Source organism: Cryptomeria japonica, chromosome 11 (assembly GCF_030272615.1).
Source record: "Cryptomeria japonica chromosome 11, Sugi_1.0, whole genome shotgun sequence".
Taxonomy (NCBI): domain Eukaryota; kingdom Viridiplantae; phylum Streptophyta; class Pinopsida; order Cupressales; family Cupressaceae; genus Cryptomeria; species Cryptomeria japonica.
The window spans coordinates 11321237-11343462 of NC_081415.1; the positions used below are offsets into that span (position 1 = coordinate 11321237).

A 22226-nucleotide genomic window follows, 5' to 3' on the forward strand; every position below is an offset into this window, starting at 1 on the left:
AGCCGCATTGTCTCAAAGAGGGGCAAAATGTAGACACCCAAAATTGTCCAGTCTAATTAAATTTATTTATTTAATTATCTTAGCTTAATTCTTCTATTGATTAAATAAATCTTTAGTTATTTAATTAATTCATTTATCCTCTTCTAGCCTTATTTCTCATTTAAACAAATACATTTATTTATTTAAATTATCCTTTTCCTAAATTAAATAAATATCTTATTTATTTAATTGATCCCACTTCTTCTATTAATTAGATAAATCTTTATTTATTTAATTAAGTCATTAACCTTTTCTACCCATGACACATGTCATTCATCTCTTAATTCATATACTACCTGCCCCTTTCATTATTTTATTATTTCTTTTACCTACCCTCTAATCATAGCCGACCTCCTTTTACACCTCTCAATCTTATCCCTCCATTTCATATAGTGTCTTCTACATAAGGAGATGCTTCCTTCATTATCAAACCCTAACTACTTGATCAATTGACTACTTGACACATGTGATCCTACTTGCAACCACATTCCATTCTTTGTTGAGCTCTTGTGCACATAAAATTTGAGAGCAAATACATCAAACAAGATCAATGGAAATAGGAAGAATGGAGATCCAAACCTTATTGGACATGTGATGATATAATCTTTGTGATTTCGTTTGATTTGCATTGTCTTAGGTAATCTTCATATGTTATGGTGGATTTTTGTTGTTGTTAGGTTAGGGTTTTGTGGTTGAATCTATTTAGTCTTTCAACATTGTTGTTATCCATTTTCACCATAAACAAAATCATCTCACCATATTGAATTGATTCATGACAAAACAAATGCAATTTGGACACTACGTGGGTGCAAATGGTATAAACAAAATCATGAACAACAAGGTTATCCAATTAAATTGAATAATAACCCTAGAAATGATTATATACACAATACGAGTTGATCAATCATATACTTAATAAATAAAGTAGATAAGAGTGAGTGGATGACATTGACCTATTATATAAAAAAAGAAAGGTCCCTTGACCTTTTTCATAAACCCTTATCCTCAACATTGACCACATCCTGAAATTTGTATAAAAATAAATCATTGTTAATATTTAAATGTCAAAATAAATAAAAAATTAATAAAAGAAAACATAAATCTACAAATTTCACCAATTTCACCACGAAAGTCATGTAATTTCCACACTCCATCATGTTAGAAAAATTAACTAGAAATCAAAAATCACAATTATTTCATCCTAATCATGAATCATAGATTATGTAGTATGATCCAAAACTTTGATGATAAAATTCTTTCATCATGATTATAGATCAACTTTGATGATAAAAAGATATTACACAAATGTAATCCTAAAGAAAAATCCAACTCTCACCATTACAAATATAATCAAATAAGACTAAAATTTAAAAAGAAAAAGAATGGCCCGATACGAACTTAAATAGACATTCCCATTTCTAACAGTTCCTTAGACTCACTAATAGATCACAAACGGTTCTTTGAGTGAGCTGCAGGGTTTGAGTGTCATATAGTGAGGTTTCAGTAGATTTTGCAGCGGCATGAGAAGTCTTTACCTAGGTGCTAAAAGCTATGCCTTATTATTAAGGGCAAAGCCACCCCCATTAAAATCATGCATTCCTCTATCTCTTTACGGGAGATTAGAAGAAGATTCAGCAGTGACTGGCATGAATGATAATAACAAGTATATTCAGCTTTCGATACCCCATGTTTTTTCACATTTTTCATGCCCTTCACATGAAAATCTTAGAAACTCATGGAGCTCAAGAAACGTATCAGCGAGATCATATGCGACGCGCCGCCCGGCAAAGAATATAAGCCGCCTGTCAGACGAGACGGAAGAGGAGTTGGTTCAAGACGAAGAAGAAGAAGGAGAAGGAGGAGAAGAAGAAGCTAATGATGACGATGAATGGAGCGGTGAAATTACAGAAGGTAGGCCAATTTTTCTTCAGAATGAATTTGAGAATTTTTTTCCTTTTCTTAGTTTTTGACAAGTGGGTATCTCTTAATAAAATCTACCTAGTGCTCGCACCTCATCTCAGTCGCACCTAGAAGTGGATAGTTTAACTAATTTCGGAGACATGTTAATTGGCTGTGACAGTTTACTACCTAAGAAAATTTTAATATTCTTTATATTTTGAACCTGTAATATATCTGGTCTCTACCATGAAAAACCTAATAATTTACCAACTAGCCCAATTCACTTGTATTTTTGATAAGCGTGATGGTGTTTTCGTCCTTAACAATTGATCAACATTTATCTCACCCTGACACTTTGCTTAGGAGAAGATAACATAGTGGCATGCTGCTCTTATACTTGCAATATGTTTAGTCCTTAACTGAGATGATATACGAATTTAGAGGTAGATTTGCGAGTGCCATATTCATCAAACTGTTCAGGACTAGAGTAACTTTTGCCAACTGTATCGATCTATATGCTATACTTTTTACCTAAATATTAAGTGGCTTTGAGATGTGCTAGAATTTTCTTTGGCACTTTCCATTAAATCTAAGTTGCCGGTTCGGGTATGCTGGTACGGCAAAATTTTGCAAAGGGTTTGGTTTCGTTTGTGTGTGTAGCCTAGAAGCATGAATTAAGATTAGAATGTCACATAGCATCATATAAACCAAGGAAGCAATAATCGTTTGGGGAATTAATCGACAAAACAAAAGTATAAAATTTTTTCAAAAAATTGGGAAAAAATCGGATTTACAAAAAACATAAAAAATTGCAGAAAAACAATCGAAAACTACTTTTTTTTATATATTTTAGGGCATTTCCATAGCATAGAGATATTGTAGGCAAATAAAATAGACACTTGAACACATGAATTGCAGGAAATTATGTTCTAATTGAGATTAAGTTTTTTTCACATGTTGGGTTCTCTAAATCAGAAACTATGTTCTAATCAGCATTATGTCAGATGTGAGATGTTTTAATCGGAAATTATGTTTAATCAGAAATCTGTGTCAAGTGATAGATTACCTACATTACCTGTTATTGTATTGTTTTTTAAAATCTGAAAATTACTGCACAAGAGAGGTTTTATATTCACTATGTTTGCACAAGAGAGGTTTTATGTGAGGCCATTGAAGGAGGAAGGGATTGTTGAAACTCCAGGTTATTGTCAAAATCCCGAACAAATTGGCAATTTTTCTCAAATTATGCTTCATAGGCATTTTGTCAAGCAGTTTGTATGCAACCTCTTCTATTGAATTTTCTAACCATAATTGTTATTCAAATATTCTTAATGGTTTGGGAATGTACCTGCATTACAAAGTCTTCTTAATCATTCGTAACATTTAATTCATAATCCCAAACAATGACCATTCGACATATACATACATAACAATATTAGTTTCATACATACATAATACATACATAACAAACATACAGAAAATAAAACATACATGTGCAATAATGGCAAACTTCTTAAAAAATATACATACATAACAATGGCAAACTCATATTAGTTTCTTAATTTATACATAAAGAGGTTTAATATTAAAACTAAAACATATATTAAAACATATATCAAAACATATATCAATTTTAATCTTAATTTATACCTAATCTTAATATATCATTTACCATATATTAAGATAGCATTTACCATAGCAAACAAACTGAAACATATATTAAAAATCTTTGTTTTAGCATATATTAATTTATAACTAATCTTAAAACATATTTAAAACATATATGTTTAAATCTTAATTTATACCTAATCTTAAAACATATATCAATAATCTTAATTTTATTAAAACTAAAACATACATTAACAATGGTAAACATATTAGAGAGGTTTTAATATTAGGCTTCCCACAAGTCTCCATTCTTAAAAAACCTCTCTTGTGCAGTCTCATATTAGTTTTAATATGAGTTTCCCGCAAACATATACATACATAACAATGGCAAACATACAAAAAATTTATACATGTAGCAATTGTTTCCCGCAAGTCTCCGTGATCAAGGAATTTATAGTTTAGAATCTTTGGAACCAGTATAGGAAGAATCGTAAATACTAAATAGAAATACCTGAAAATTTGAAGTAGCCGGTAATGCCCTGTTGCGCGACCAAAAAAAACCTTCTAATTGCTTCCTTTCGTCTTCAACTTCATCTATTTATCGATTTTTGCGGATAGTCTAGGGTTTTTGTGGCAGGATTTCACGCATTGATTAATCGCATTTTTTTGGCGATTTAAAATGGAAAAAATCGTTGAAAATCGGAAAAAAAACAGTCAACAATTTTTTCCAATTTTTTGGGGGAATTGATCGAGAACAGTCCCGATTGCCGATTAATCGGGAGTAATCTGGTTTTTTTCTCGACTATTGCTTCTATGATATAAACAACAAAACCAACATAAACATGTAATCATAGCATCATATACATCAAGCTCAATATCAAAATGACAAAATAATAATATCAAGTTGTTGGTTGAATTTTTTATTTTAAAAAAAATTCCAGATCGTTTACAAATATTTTGCTCATACGAGCATCAACTTGAGACCATTACATGACACTAATGTTTGCTCATATCAAGCAACCACAACCATGACACTAATACTAGCTCATTTCAAGCAACCACACCAGAATCAACCTGTGGAAGACCAAGAGTCACAAATTAGAATCCACTTATTAGAAACCACCATTAGCTCATTTCGAGCAACCACACTAGAATCAACCTATGGAAGACGAAGAGTCACAAATTAGAATCCACTTTTTAGAAACCATCTAGAAGGCAACTGTGGAAGACTAAGAGTCAACTTTGAATTCCATATTAGGTGTCCCTTTGGGATTTGAACTTTGATCTGCACAATGAAAACTCAATGCTTTTAACCAATAGAACACAACCCCTTGGACAGGTTGAAAATTTTGTAAACTAGGAAGGTTTACAAAATGTGGATTTCAACCACAGTATGATGAGATTGAATCTCTCCTCACAAAGGGGAGGCTGCCTTCTTATTGCAACAAGACAACTAGTAGCTATCTCCTAAACTATCCTAGGGTGTTACAATGACCATATTCTCTTTTTTCAGAATAAGTGTTAGCCCAACTCTCTTACTTCAGAGTAGACTTTCTCCTTTACAACAAATAACAATTACAAGATACTAATCTAAGCAATAATAACCGATAAACAAAAGAATAACTTGAAGGTGTACCGGTGATTCTAACAAACTAATAAGACCACTGTAAGCTCAAAGTCTTATATGATATTTCTTTTACTGATTCCTGAAACTTATATTGCAATATACTAGTAGCTCAAAGTTTCACACATATATCACAATTCTTTCTACTCTAAACAAATAACTTGGTACAACATAAAGTCTACACCTAATTACCAAGCACAAATAATTGATCCACAATAAACTATTATAGCGCAAAGTCTATAATACTTCACTTTAATACCTTTCAATCCAATAGCTTCTCACAACACACAATTCAGTCTTTAAAGATAATATGATGAGAATGACATAAGAACACTCCCACATCCAACAAAGTGCTTCCAAGATAAAGATTGGAGAACAACTTCTATTTCTTTATTGAAAGAATTTTTAGATTTTCACTACAAGTACAAAGTCTATGATTGTTCTCCAATCCGGGAGAGTTTCGATGCATTAGCCAAAAAGATCCCTATTTACAATGAAGCTTCCTCTTAATATAGAGAAAAGCATTGAACAAAAAGAGGGAAAGTTGCAACTAACTTTGACTTATTCAACAACAGGGTCTTATTTGACTTTGGACTTGTGTTGTTGTTACTTGTAATTACAATTTTACAAATTACATGTAAATTGTCATAAACAAATTACATAATGCATAACTGACAACATGAAAATAAACACCGTGTCTGGAAACACGTCTTCAACATCAACATCCTTTGTCAAGTAGTCTTTATATCATAGCAAGGTAGCCTATGTTTCGAAGTCATCTGGTCCTAGTATGTGGAATCTAGCATCTGGAATGGAGTTGCAGTACTGAATTGAAGAATCCTCAAAGTTAGAATTTTTTTGACATAGTAGATCAAAAATTGCAAATCGGGGTTTAGAACCTGATTTGCAACAAGAAAGGGTTAAAACATGCAAATCGGGTTTAAAAATCCGATTTGCAACAGAAGGTTGGCAATACATGCAAATTGGGTTTCAAAACTTGATTTGCACTTAGCTTGGATAAATGCACATTTCGGGTTTTAAAACCCAAAATGCATGTTAGTGGGCAAAAATGTGCATTTCAGCTTTTAAAACCCAAAATGCAAGTGACAATGCATAAATATGTCATTTGGGTTTTGAAACCTGTTTGACACGTAAGTGGCAATAAAGGTTGCACATCAGGTTTTAAAACTTGATGTGCATGTGATGCAAAAGGTACACATCGGGTTTTAAAATCCAATGTGCAAGTGCACAGTGATGTAAATCAGGTTTTCAAATCCGATTTACATGTGTGTGAGGAAATGCAAGGAAAGTGCACATTAGGTTTTAAAACTTGAAGTGCATGTGGGACGAGAGAAATATACAAATTGGGTTTTAAAATCTGATTTGCAATTTGTGCAACATGGATGACCTGCAATTCAGGTTTTAAAATCCGAATTGCACATAGAATGGACTTAAATATGTACTTCGGGTTTTAAAACCGAAGTGCATGTTCATTGACGATGAATGTGTATTTCGGGTTTTAAAACCCAAAGTTCATATGCAATGAGAGATGTGCATTTTGGGTTTTAAAACCCAAAATGCATGAAGAGGAAAGAAACTAACTTTGGAAAACAAACTTTTGACAATATTTTAGAAGACAAATTAAGGGATCCAAATGAGAGACGATTTCTCGAGGAACTTGACTACGCATGAGGGGATTTGACAAGTGGCTCGACATGCGTGCTTAGAGGAGGCAAATTTTGTAGGGGTTATCCCACGATTTGAGTGAGCTAAAATCAAGGATAACACAAGTTCAAGTATCGTTGTTACAACAATTGGAACTATAGTTTTAATTTCTAAAGTTTAATCATCAAATGTATTCTCTAAATCATCATTCTCATCATTCTCATCATTCTCATCGTTGACATTGATATTAGATGAACCAATACCAATTCCACTTGCACTATTAGTTTGCTTGCTTTCTGAGTCATCAAATGCAACAAACTGAGAAGTGGAAGCATCCAAGTCAGTATGCTTTGGCTCTATATCCCACATCTTTGACTCCCCTTGCTTGTCATGTTGCTTGTGTGAAAGACGATGCAAGTTGAAATGCACATATACTAAATTCTCCGCTCTTTTTGATTGCAATCTATTGTGCTTTACTGAGTGGATGAAAGAGTATGTGCTCCAATTTTTTCATTTTATAAATAAAAATTACAAGCAACCTATGAAGACAAAGTAAACTATAAATAAAATTTACTTGTGGTCAAATAAAATTAATTAAACTTGTGATAAAATTTTGATTGCAAGGGGTTGTAGGTTTTGGAAGCATGTGCCATGGAAGTACCACCAACTATGAGCATCCTTCTTGAGTCTACGACAGGGAGCGTCAACACTTAGACCATTTCCGTTTGCAAATTCTATGAGCTCATTTGTAATCACATCTTGCATATCATCTTCAAGGTAGAGTCTAAGGAATGTTGTCTTGTACCCATCAGACACTTCTAAATCTCTTCATGGTGCAAGCCTTCTTGGTTGATCAAGAAACTGATTGCTATAGTACTTGGGTGTCAAGGCACAGGCAAGAAGATGTAAAGGAGTGGCCATCTTATTCCACCTTTCTACAACAATTGCTTGTACTTGTTTGAAGAATTTCTCCTCAGGGTCTTGCTCTTTTGCATTTATAATGCACTTCATCTGCTCAAGCATTGAATCAATGCCATCATAAATCTCTCCAATGCAAGGCCTATCCATGCCAGTGTAGTGAATCATGCTCGTAATGGGCTCGGTGAAACTAAGGAGATATTTCACAAGATCCCACCATGAGCGATCCAATATCCTTTGCCTAATTCTTGTTGCCCTCTCAGTGTTGCTTTGCTTCCATAAAGTCCAGTCTTGGTTGATCACCATATTACAAAGTGCCACATTAACTTTCACAAGTTATCTCAAGATGATTGTGTTAGATGCAAATCAGGTCTCACCAACGTCTCACCAACCTATAACATAAGTTAAAGCCAAAATGATTAAAAAATAAAGACAAACTTTAAAGAAGAATACACATTATAGGTTACACAATCAAATTATGAACATTGAAAATAAAAAAATTAGAAAATGTAAAATTAAATTACTATTTCACTTACCTTAAATAGCTTCAAACTTGTAAAAGATCTAAAAATCCCTTAAGACATGTGGTGGTTTGTGATGAATATTTTGTAATGTCCCTTATTAGGAGATAGCCTATTTTCCAATAACTAAACACATCTCATCATACTTATTATAGGTTATTATGCATTTGTTAGCTCTAGGGAACAATTAACATACATCATACAAGGGATAATCAACATAGCCAGGTCTAATCCCTAATCAATCCTAATAATCGATCTTAGCGGAGATTGGGAAGTATCTTTGTTAGGGCACCAGAAAACCATCCTCTGCTAGTAGTGCTTTTGTATGATGTAACATATGCCCATTCCACCACAAGCCTTATCCATTGCCTTTGTATGATGTAGCACATGCCCATTCCACCGCAGGCCTTATCCCTTGCCTTTGTATGATGTAGCACATGTCCATTGCACCGCAGGCCTTATCTACCTTATGAGGTATTAATATCACTTTTCCCTAACAATTCCACATCCAATCCTAATAAAATTAATAATAAATAATTTATGTAAGCACATCCCCATAATTTTAAGAATGACTGTCATGCATATTGCAGTCTATATTAATATTACTATAAAATTCTACATAAGAACATTATGAGGCTTCATATATTAAGCATATGTATTTTGCATACCACCAAGAACAAGGATGTTACTGCCTGTAACTTAATAACAGTTCAGATCTGATTTGATCAATGGTAATGTCATTGGATGCTTTTGATTCCTTTATGTTGTGACATTTTCACATATCGGCTCATTGCAAATGGGGACCCCCACTTTTTGCTTAGGTTTAGGTGTTTAGTTAAGTCGTCTTTGCTTGGTAAGTTTAGTAGTTGTTAGCCCTTGCTTATGAGAAGTGAATATTGTTAATGATAACAATTCTGGTCGGTATCCTTACTGTAACCGACATAGCTAATCTAAATTGTTATTGGCCTATTGGCCTCGAACATTTAGGTTATTGGTGTTGGTGTTGGAAATAAGCCACACCCGGACCGACGATGGATTGGTCCAAGGGGGGCCAGTAGCTCAGTGGTAGAGCACTCTATCAACGTATGGAAGGTCCTAGGTTCGAGTCCTAGCTGGTCCATGTCTCAACATGGTATCAGAGTCAGGTCTAGGCTAGGAGCCCCAAGCACATGAGAGGTGTGGCTTAAGGGGGGGGTGTTGGTGCTGGAAATAAGCCACACCCGGACCGATGATGGACTTGTCCAAGAGGGGCTAGTAGCTCAGTGGTAGAGCACTCCAACAACGTATGGAAGGTCCTAGGTTCGAGTCCTAGCTGGTCCATGTCTCAACAATTGGTACTCGTCTATACTCTATTGTATGTGCTTTGCATGTAATGAAACTTGTCTATACTCTATCCTATGTGCTTTGCATGTAATGAAACTTGTCTATACTCTATCCTATGTGCTTTGCATATATTATTAGTAATTTACTTATTACTAATTACCGATTAGCTATCATGTGTAAACCACGATTAATTATTACAAGTCTTTAGTTATCAGTTCTTCAAGAGTCGTCTCCTTAGATCTTTAGTTGTGCTCGCTCTTTGGAAGATGCATTGGTTCATGCTATAGACGTGGTTCTTAGTTCGAATATATTATGATTGCCGCCTTCATTCTCAGTGGTGGTGAATAAGAATAAGAGTCATATCGTATGTAGACAACAAGGCAACATTAGAAGTCAGATCGGATACGTACAACAAGGCAACATTAAAATATATCAGTTGGATTGGCACTATCATCGCTGATATTATTCCATGTGATAATAAACATTAGAACGACACTGTTAACTCTGATATTATTCCGTGGGAGATTAAACATTAGAACAACATTGTTCTTTGTGATATCATTTCGTGGAAGATTGATCATACTGCTTGCTGTTCAAATACCTACATTGTGGAATTAAGATAGTATTACAATAACAATTGTATACTCTACTATAAAATTAAATTAAATGATATTCCTCACAGTCTGATCACACAAAATCAACATGTTATCAGAGCAGGTTCCTTTGGAGAGAGCCTTACAACTTAAAGGAAGATCCTAAAAGGCACTATGACAAATTACTATACAACAATCTGAGTAACAGAGACTGGTGTAGTCACTGTCACTGAGAAAATAAAAGACATGGGAGTGGAAGATGTGTTTGTTGGTGTGTATCTGACTTACAAGACAACAACCTGCATGATCTTAAAGGAAGTAGGGATTATATAAAGAAACTGATATTGCTTGCATATAGGTGAATCTTCCAAGCCGTTACATTACACCATCAGGTTGAGGCGATGCTCAACGGTTTTGATCTTGAGCAACAATAACCTTAAGAATGATATCATTTCATTTGATCAATCTAAAATCGATACTGCCTTAAGCTATTCGATTTTCAATACAGGTACCAGTGAATTATTTTAATAGTGATTTTGCTCTAATCAACTCTGTGGCAACGACTTTCAAAGCAAGGCGAATCCATCACTTCGGTTGCACTTAAGAGGATATCGATCTCTGATTTCTTATTAGCGGTTACCTCAATATGATTCACATTGCAAATCTGCCTTGGACAACATTGATTTTGACATTGGCAAAGTGATAATGGCAAACCCTCAAGCTTGGGTTTAGTGATTGAGATTCATGTTTGACAACAAATACAAGGTCACAACTAATGATCTTTGAGATCGAATAAGATAGAGATCTGCTCTGTGATAGCAACGTTCTGTTTTGTGATGATGACCTTCATGTCTTCATGAGCGGGTGCGGTGATCCGAAATGATATAAGTGTTTCACATTTAGTGTGATATGCACTGAAACAATAGACAATGAATCCTACGTAGAAGAAAGTTCGAGGAAGATTTGTTAATAAAAATTCGATTTACTTATGAAGCGACTTCACCATAATATTGTGAGTTTTGTTTGGAACAAAAGTTAAAACCAAAAGGATGCGATTCAAAAATAGAAGGTGAATGGATGGTAAAGCAAATTTTGTGCAAAGATTAGGAAAGAACGTTGGTGGATTGTGAGGAAGACTAACCAACTAAGAGATAAGTTCTTTATATTTGAATCACGTTCATGAATTTTCATGTAGTTTTTAATTCATGCTATAACATTTGGATAGTAAATCATGAATGATTCTAGAATTGATATTTCTCTTCAAGATAGTCTTGAACTATTAGTAATCTCTTTGTGATGCTTTCATGATGGACCAAGAAGCATGAGATTGTAACTTGATGCTTGCCACCATGAGACTAAGTTTGTGGCTGTAATCGTTTACTCAAAAAAGGAGTCGTCAACATTCGGAGGGAGTTTGAAAATCCATCAAAAGCAACCTTGGGCGAGGTATCTTCCATGATTGGAATCTTGTGAGCAGAGTATGCTTCCGTGACAGGGGGAGCAGCTAGAGAATCGTGGTTCAGAGGGAGTGAACTATGTCGAGATGATTTCTCTAGTGATCAGTTAAAAGATTATGATTCATGGGATGGAGTCCCATGTAGACTGAAAGGCCCTTTATGCTGACTCCTAAGTCATGATATTTCTGGATAGATGAATACTTGATGAGCTTGGAATACACCAAGAATGATGCAGACTCCAACCTTGTATTTCATGAAAGGTCAAATCATGTGGAGTTCAAATGGAAAGGTATGTCATTCAATTAAGAAACATTAGTACTAATGAATTGATGACAAACATTCTCACCAAGCCTCTCTCTAGAATAAAGTTTGTGTACCTTCGAGACAAGCTTGGTATGGTGGAAAATGTAGCCCTAGCTAAGATTAAGTCTCAGCATCATTCATTTGGTTGTATTGTTTATTATACCAATGTATTATTTCTTATTATAAGATGTTTAAAGTGTAAACTCTTATTAATGCAACTTATTAATCTGCTATGGTTCATGATTAATGTCATGTGTGTGACTCCATGACAACATCTCGTGAGAGAATCCGTGATGACCTTCTTGTACTTGTGTGTTCATCCTCTAGATGAGCCATGGTGGATATCATTGTGAGGTGACGATCTCTCAATGATAAACACTTGTATATCTGATCATTATTGTAAGGTGACGATCTTACAATATTGATTGATCACACCATTATGATGGATATCATGAGACGTGATATCTATGGAAATATCATGATGGTTGATATATCTAGAAGTAATATCTATGGATAAACCATAATGGTGGATATCATGAGACGTGATATTCGTGGATAAGCCATGATGGTGGATGTTACATAAAGAGAGATTCATGGTGGATATTATGTGACGCAATATCCGTGGACATGCCATGAAGTAATATCCTTGAATATGCCATAATGGTGGATATCATGAGACGTGATATCTGTGGACAAGCCATAGTGGTGGGTATTACATTAATAGATTTATGGTGGATATCATGTGACGTGATATCCGTGGACATGCCATAACACTTAATGGTGGATGTCATGTGAGGTGATATCTATGGATAAGCCATAATGGTGGATATTACATGAGGAGATATCTATGGTGGATGTCACGTGAGGTGATATCCATGGATAAGCCATAATAGATGATATCACGGTGAGGTGATATCTATTCCTTCTTCATCCATGAGTGTCATTATGATGGATCCTCCCTTTGAAAGTAGTCATGGTGGATATCAGTATGTGACTCAGAGATTAAGAAGGATACCTCCCAAGCTAAGAGGGAGTGTTAATGATAATAGCTCTGGTCGTTATCCTTACTGTAACCGATAGAGCTAATCTAAATGTTCAATTGGCCTATTGGCCTTGAACATTTAGGTTATTGGTACTCATCTATACTCTATCTTATGTGCTTTGCATGTAATGAAACCTGTCTATACTCTATCGTATTTGCTTTGCATATATTATCAGTAATTTACTTATTACTAATTACCGATTAGCTATCATGTGTAAACCACGATTAATTTATTACAAGTCTTTAGTTATCAGTTCTTCAAGAGTCGTCTTCTTATATCTTTAGTTGTGCCCGCTCTTTGGAAGACGCATTGGTTCATGCTATAGACGTGGCTCTTAGTTCAAATATATTATGATTGCCGCCTTCATTCTCAGTGGTGGTGAATAAGAATAAGAGTCAGATCGTATGCAGATAGCAAGGCAACATTAGAACGACACTATTATCTCTGATATTATTCCGTGGGAGATTAAACATTAGAACAACATTGTTCTTTGTGATATCATTTCATGGAAGATTGATCATACTGCTTGCTGTTCAAATACCTACATTGTGGAATTAAGACAGTAATACAATAACAACTGTATACTCTACTATAAAATTAAATTAAACGATATTCCTCACAGTCTGATCACACAAAATCAACAAATATGTCTTGTCAAGTCAGGATTGAGGTTGTGTTGCCAACCTTGCCAAAGTGGTTAATGTTGCTAAAAAATTGTCAATTTGTGAGAAAAGGTCTTATGGTTTGAAATGGCATGAACTAAGGTTTTGAAACAAAAATTTGACAAAGGCATGAGTTTGCTAAAAAAATTGATCCTGATGAATGTTTGCTTAGCAAGTCCAAGTTTGTGCAAATGAGAACCTTGTAATCCCAATTCGAACTTGGTACAAATGAAGGTGAAATTTCCGCCCTTCAAGTTGGAGAATTCAAGACTCGGAAGAGCTACGGATGAAATGAGGTACGAATGGAGATGAATTTCCGCCATTGAAGTTGGAGATTTCACAAAACGGAAGTGGTACAAACAAAACGTGGAATCAATTTAATCCAAATGAAGGATAAAATACCATCTTTCAAGATTTAAAGTTTTGGACTTGGAAGTAGTACAGACAAAACATGAAACAAATTTAGTCCAAAGAATCAAGTCCAAAGACTTCAAGTCCAAAGAATCAAGTCCAAAGAATCAAATCCACCAAGATCACTGAGTCCAAATGAAAGTCTAGGACCGATTTGAAAAGTGTTTTGATCGAGTGCAAATGAACCCAAAATTGCTGCCAAGATCATAAGGTACAAATGAGAGCAAAATTAATGCTGAAGTTGTGAAATGCAAATGAACCCCAACAAACAAGTTCGAAAGGCAAAGTTGGCAAGTACGATGTTAGCGCCCAAAAGAATATCAAAACGTTTTATTTAATAAAAACAAGTCGGCCTATGTGGAAAGTAGAGATGAAAGGTAGTGACTCTATGTCTTCAGCACCTATATAAGAAGGTATTCAATTTCATTTTTTTTTAAAACATCACTCTAGGAAAATTCAATCTTCAAGTACAAAACAGTAGCAAGTTTATCTTCAGCGATTTTATCATTCAAGGCGACAATTTTAAAGGACAATTTTCACTTTCAGGCCAGCGATTTAGACAAAGGAGATCAGCGACTTATGCAAAGAATTTTGATCATTTCATTGATCAAAATAAACCTTTAAGGGAAGCAATTTGGGTAAGAAGAATTCTAAGTCCAATCTGGAAAATTTATAGTCCAAATTGAAGGCATTATAGACAAAATTTGGTGAAATTCTGTATACCATCAGACCTGATTTAGGTGAATTTCTCCAGCTAGGGCATTCTGATTTGAGCACAATTGGATCAGATTACAAGTCAAGCAAGATCAGTTTCAGCTTTGGAGATTACAGATTTGAAAAGATTTTAGAAAGCATAAGTTTTGTGTAATATTGTTTTCATTTCTGGCATTTTGATTAAAATTATGTTCTTTTCCATGTCTAATGCAAGGAGTGAATGCGAGGAATGATGGAATAAGATTGAAAACATTGCAAAGATGAAGGACTTAGGTTCAACAAGAAGACAAGGTCAAGGCAAGGTTCACACTACAAGGATGTGATGAGAAATGACAAGATTAAGACCAAGAATAAGGGAAGATCAACTATCATCATCACATTGAGTGAACTGAATATTGTTGAGTATTGAGAGATATTGTTCAAACACTTTGTGTTGATCCATCAATTCTACAAGTGCAAACCGAGGTGGCATCCTAGTCATCACTCAACCAATCAAGAGGCTCCACGTCAGCATGTCTGGATGCAATGCACCTGATTCATCCCATGAAGACACAAACTTTGAGCTACCAACCCTCATTTTCTATTTGTTCACATTCAATATCGAACCTAAATGTAATTTTCTCATTGGTCAAAGGAGTTTGTTGTAACAACAAACCCTTATTAGGGTTTTCTATCATGTGATCTTGGCCATTGATTGTGAATCAATTTGAGCCAATCATTGTAAAGAGCTATCTATATAAGGCTCAATTTTGTCATTTGTAAAGGGGGATTGATAGCAAGTTAGCAAAAGTAGAAGAATAGAAAATAGTTAGGAATTAGAATAGAGGTTAGATTAGGAGAAGGCAAAGATTGTTGCCTAGACTTTGTTATAAAGAGCATATGATTTCATTGAAGCTATGGTGAATTCTATGTGTTATCTCAACAAGTTGCATGGTCTCTACTTCTCAATTTGCTTTCATGTTGTTTAGTTGAATGAAAGGAATTATGAATGACTAATTGTGAAATTCATTTATCCATACCACTAGCAATTTGCTGATCGTAAGTTTGCCTTTTGTGGTCAACTGGATTCCTTAAATGAGCTTAATTTCAATTGCTATTCGTACCTTGATAAGCATCACTTTGATGGTATCCTTGTTGTTGATAGTGATTTGAACATCATTTTTGCCTTCCTTAGAAGATCACACTAAGCTTTGTGGAGTTGTTGCTTTGAATGTCAAAGCAAGGCTTAGTCGAGTTTCACCAAGGATTGTCCATTGTTCCTACATTCTTAGGATTAGATCAGACTCCTCCAACCCTATGTCTTTTGCCATTTTATTTTCCTAGCAAGTAGTTAGGATCTAAGTTTCACAATATCCAAATGTTCAAAGATTCAAGTATTCAACGTAAGTCCCTTTGGATTTTCAACAATCACATCTACCAATTGAGCTTATCCACGAGTCGAGATCCGACAATAGAAACCTTGGAGTCTTACAATTGATCACAAAGTTTAGCATTAGGGAAGATTTTGCTCAAGAGAGGATAAGATACTTTGGTATTTTATTCTGTGTTTGAAGTGTCTAAAAAACACATCAACACTTTCCTTTGTATCTCTCAATGTGAGGGAGAGGTCACACCGCTTTATCATGTATGCCCTTTGGCAAGAGACACACCCTTTCACCATTAGCACCCTTTGAAAGAGTGCAACTCTTCATTGTTTCTGCCCTTTGAAAGGGACACGACCTTAAACAATCAGATCTGCACTTCTTATTTAAATCAGATTTACACTCCTGATTCCCAAATTATCCCCCCTTCAAATAAGTTCTCTTCTCCCTTTTATACCTCATATTTGGGGAAGTCAGCTTATTATTTCATGCCTTTTGACCATTCATTAACTTTAATCAAATTTTAATTAAATTTAATTACATTCTTTTATATTTTAATTTAATTTTTATTTTTATTCTTTTGTATTTTAATTTTATTATTATTATTATTTATGATTAAATTATATTTCAAAGTGGAGACATTACACATTTGGATGTCCTTAGCCTCTACATACACTTGTTTGATCCTATCAATTTTATTCCCAATCTTTTGTAGCATAAGATTGAGCGAATGGACCGCACAAGGTGTCCAAAAGATGTGCTGATTGTGTTCCTCACCAATAAACCAACAACTCTTCAATCTTTTGCGTTATTTGCTATGACTTGAAAAACATTATGGGGCCCCACTATCCCGATTGCAAAGATGAGAATATCTGCAATAAATTGCCCATTTTTTACCTGGTCCTTAGAATCCACAACTTTCAAAAACATTGCCCTTTTAGGGGATACTGGAATGACATTTATCAAGGGACGATTTTTGGAATCTGTCCATCCATCTAAAACAATGGATACACCTGTCTCAACCCATAAATCCCTTATGGGCTTCAATGCATCTTCAACTCCTTTCACCTCTCTTTCCAACAAGGTTCCATCTACCATCTCATAACTTGGGCCCCTATACCCTCTTGGAGCTTCATTAACACTTTTCGACATTTTTTTCCAATATGGGGAGCAAACAACATTGAAAGCCAACACATTTGCATATATGCATCTCGCTATATCTTGGTCGACAATGTCTCGACTCTCATTTTGAAATGCAATTTCTAACGGCCCCTTTGATCTTTTGCATGCAATGGGTGTTTCACTTTCAAGCTCAGTTGTGGAAAAAAAGGGTTCGTTTTCTACTACAATATTGGGAATAGATGGGGGCTACATTCCCTTTGTTTTTTTTGGAACGGTTTGATTTAATCTACGGGCTTCTCTCTCTTTTGCTTCTTCATGCTCCCTAATATGTTTCAACACCGTCTCTTGTGGTATAGGCACACCATTTTTTCTCGGGCAGTTTTTGATGCCTCTTCCCAGTATTCTACACAAATGGCCTACCACCCAATTGTTAGTTGTAATTAGGGCCTGCGGATTCCTATTGCCATAGGCAACATTGGAATCCGCCCCCTTTATATAGATAGGGCTAGGCCCATCACCTCTCGGCACTTAAAGGTTGCTCACCACACACTTAATAAACATGCCTCCTTGATAGGGCCGACCCCATCAAGGTAAATTAAAAGGAAAGAAATAAAATGTTTAAAGTATAAAGGAGGCCGACATGTTTAGGGATCTATATGTCACCTATATATATGCAACACTTTCCTCTCATTTAACAAAAAAAAAGTTTCATATTGATAAAACAATCTTTGGTGAAGAGCGAACTTTCATAGTAGGCAGCGAACTTCCACATAGTGGCAGCGAACTTCATAAGGAGTGCAGTAGACTTCAACCAACAAACAACGAACCTCACATGTTGTAGCAGACCCAAATAGGAGGGTGCGATCTTGATCAAACAGCAGCAGATCTTACCTTGAAGGCAGCGAACTCCCTTAGAGACAGCAGATCATCATACAACATTGAAGACTCCATTAAAGGGCTGTAATCAAATAAGGAGGACTGTAACCTAATTATTCCTCTCTCATGGTGACTGTAAAACCAGATAAGTGTGTAATTTTCTGTTGAATTCTAAATCATAAATCAGATCTGAGGATCCTTTGGCTGGGTTTTTCCTCCTAGGAGGTTTTCCCAGGGTAACTGTGCATTGTCTTTAGCATTTCATTTCCTTTATTATGTCTAAAGTCTGAAAACAATAAATCAATTAATCTAAATCTAATTTTCTGAGTTTTATGCAATCTGAAAGTACTAAAATTAACATGGTATCAGAGCTAATTGGTTAGATTAATCTTCAGATTTAAAATTCAGTTCACCTTTATTTTCAGTTTGCTGTAGTTTTTGCAAATCAGGTCAATGGGGCTGAAAGTTGAAGATAGGCTTGATGGGAATCTAAATTTTACTGCATGGAAAGTTTGAATCAAGTTGGCTCTCGAGGAAGAAGACCTCCTCCAATTCATAGAACAAAAAGAGCTAATTGTGCCATCGGATGCTGCTGAGTTAAAACAATTCAAAAAGGATGCTGTCAAGGCCAGGAAGATCTTCATTGATTCAGTCAAAGATCACCTCGTCACCTCTATTGCCTCATTCACCACTACAAGGGAAATGTTCTGCCATCTTCAAGGTACATATGAAGTTAACAATCTTAGTAGGGCAATTACGTTAAGACAACAACTACTTAATATCAAAATGGCTAAAGAAGATTCTATTATTTCCTACTTCTTGAGAATTTCTGAACTTAAGAATCAGCTAGGATTAATTGGTCATATCATGGAAGACAAAGACCTTGTCATGATTGCCCTTAATGGCCTACCCTTCTTTTGGGAATCATTTATCCAAACCATAAGTTGCCGGTCTGAGCTACCTTCCCTTGATCGTCTTAAGAATGATTGCATCCAAGAAGAGTCTCGCCTCTTCTCAAGAGGTCAATCCAAGAGCCCTCATGTAGATGAGCATCACATGCTAGCTGCCCAATGCAAGAAAAGGGGTAATTGGAAGCAACCTTATCCTAAAAGAAATAGGGAATCAAGACCTTTTAGTTCCCAACACTCTTGGAAGAAACCAAGAGATACTTCGCGTGTGCGATGCTTTAGATGTTACAAATTCGGTCACTATGCTAAGGAATGCCAGTTTAACCCTAACCAAAGTGAAGCTAATCTAAATGAAGTTTCAGAACACAATGATGACTTCCTATTCATATCTGCCCTATCTAGCAGTATTCCCTCAGATAGCAATACATGGTTGATTGACAGTGGTGCCTCCAGACACATCACAGGTTACTGTGACCACCTTTCAGGTCTTGTAGAAAAGGATACCAGTCTTCACGTGGTAATTGGTGATGACGCTCGTTATTCGGTAAGAGGTTTTGGTTCTACTTCTCTAAATTTAGATTCTGGTATTTCATTACATCTCAGTGATATACTGTTTGTTCCTGGAATTAAAAGAAATCTAATTTCCATTTCTGCCCTAGAAGATAAAGGTTATCAAATTGCATTTTCTGAAGGAAAAGTTCTTGCTTGGTCTAAGAAAGCTAGTTTCAAATCTGCTCGTATAATTGGTCATAGATATGATAGTCTTTATAAGCTCTCTACTAACCCTATTCAAGCCTTCATTAATGAGGTCCCAGAATCCTGTGAACTATGGCATAGAAGACTTGGACATCTACATTACCAAGCTCTTCCATCACTTGAAAGGTTAGTCAAAGGTATGCCTAAACTCAGTCAAGTTCATGATAACATTTGTAAAGGTTGTGCTATTGGTAAGAATGTTAAAAATCCATTTCATAAAAGTGAAAATAGAGCTAAAGACAAACTTGAACTTGTTCACTCTGATTTATGTGGTCCTATGTCTATGGCATCTCCTAGTGGATTTCTTTATTACGTAATCTTCATAGATGACTTCTCTAGGAAAACTTGGATCTACTTTTTGAAAACTAAAGAATCTGATGAAGTGTTAAGTAAATTTAAAGAATTTAAAGCATTATCTGAAAACTCCTCTGGTAAAAGAATTAAATGTTTAAGATCTGACAATGGAGGTGAGTACACCTCCGGAAGCTTTCATGATTTTTGCATTGAATCAGGAATTAAGAGGGAGTTTTGTGTTCCATACAATCCTCAACAAAATGGTGTCGTTGAAAGAAAGAATAGGACCATTGTGGAGGCTGCAAAGGCTATGATCCACGATCAAGACCTTTAGATTTTTCTATGGGCTGAGGCTTCTAGAACTGCAGTATATATACAGAATAGATGTCCTCATCGTGCTCTAAAGAACATGACCCTGGAAGAAGCTTTCACAGGTTCCAAACCAGACATCAGTCATCTCAGAATCTTTGGAAGTCCCGTCTATGTTCATATACCTAAAGAAAAACGATCAAAGTTGGAACCCTCCGGAAAGAAAGGCATGCTTGTCGGATACAATGGATCCTCCAAGGCATTCAGGATCTACATCCCAGGTCAAAGGTACATTGAGGTAAGTAGGGATGTTACATTTGAAGAAGACATTGCTTTTAAGAAATCGAAAGGCTCTTGTGTTATTGATGAATCTAATTTTAATCAAAATACGAATGTTGATACTAACCCTGAGATTCAGAGGGAACAAGTTGAACCTCCATCCCAAGAGGATCATGATGATCTTCCTGAGCCCATGAATCCCATTGACATTCCCAGTGACATTATCGTCTCCAAAAAGAGGCCACTTTGGGTAAGGAACACCATTCAAGAAGCAGAAGGATTTGCTGCTCCAAGTGGCACCTTTTGTGAATCTAAGACACCTCAGGTATTTTCCAACTATGTTTCCTTAATGTTTAATCTCATTGAATCTAAACCTTGCAATGTTGAAGAAGCCCTAAGTCATCATGCTTGGAAGCTTGCTATGGATGAAGAATATCAGTCAATCATCAAGAATGATGTATGGGACCTTGTGCCTCAACCCAAAGGTAAATCCGTTGTTTCCTCTAAATGGTTGTTTAAAATTAAACATAATGCCGATGGTAGTATTGAAAAATATAAGGCTAGATTTGTAGCACGTGGTTTTTCCCAAAAGGAAGGCATAGATTATGAAGAAACATTTGCCCCTGTTGCTAGATATACCTCCATTAGAATGATCATTGCTATTGCTGCTGCTAAGGGTTGGAAACTACATCAGATGGATGTTAAGACTGCTTTTCTCAATAGTGTCATTGAGGAAGAAATCTATATTGAGCAACTTGAGGGATATGAGATCCAGGATAGATTAACTCACGTGTGCAGGTTAAAGAAAGCTCTTTATGGTCTTAAACAAGCCCCTCGTCCTTGGTATGAAAGAATTGATAAATATTTGTTAAGTCTAGGCTTTCGTAAAAATGATGCTGACCCTAACATTTATCTTAAAATTGCAAATGATGAAATGTTGATTTTAGTTCTTTATGTGGATGACTTATTTCTTACTGGTAAAAATGAACTTATTATTGGATGCAAGAAAGATCTATCTTCTGAATTTGAAATGAAAGATTTAGGTCTAATGCATTATTTCCTAGGTTTAGAAGTATGGCAAAGATCTAACGAAATCTTTCTAAGTCAAGGAAAGTATACTATTGACATTCTGAAAAGATTTCGGATGATGGATTGTAAGCCAATGTCTACTCCTATGGAATCTAACTTAAAGAAGTTGAGTATTTCTGCAGCTAACTCTGATTTTGCAGATCCATCCGAGTACCGACAGTTAATTGGATCTCTGATATATCTAGTCAATACTAGACCAGACATATGCTTTGTTGTGAATGCTCTCAGCCAGTTCATGAGCCTACCCAAGCATGTTCACCTGGTTGCTGCCAAGCATATCCTAAGATATTTGCGAGGCACTATTGATTTTGGGTTGAAGTATCCACTTAACACTCCAATAACCTTGGAAGGTTATTCTGACGCAGATTGGGCTGGAAGTGTCAAAGACAGGAAAAGTACCTCTGGTATTTGCTTTAGCTTGGGCTCTGCGGTGATCTCTTGGGCTTGCAGAA

The 22226-nt window shown here is 35.5% G+C and overlaps 1 protein-coding gene and 1 non-coding gene across 4 annotated transcripts in view; both read left to right on the top strand.

Moving 5' to 3' along the window:
• Positions 1-1442: 1442 nt before the first annotated feature.
• The window catches only part of LOC131049503 (uncharacterized), a 73131-nt gene continuing 52347 nt past the window's right edge, over positions 1443-22226 (top strand). Inside the window, exon 1 of one of the 3 annotated variants that reach the window (XM_057983569.2) lies at positions 1443-1950. In XM_057983569.2, the coding sequence (XP_057839552.1) occupies positions 1560-1950 (391 nt within the window). In that variant the 5' untranslated portion in view covers positions 1443-1559. The remainder of the gene's footprint in view (positions 1951-22226) is intronic. The other 2 variants (XM_057983570.2, XM_057983571.2) reach the window with 2 other exon arrangements.
• Positions 9323-9394, top strand: TRNAV-AAC (transfer RNA valine (anticodon AAC)). Its single transcript has one exon. It is a non-coding gene; the product is annotated as a tRNA-Val (tRNA).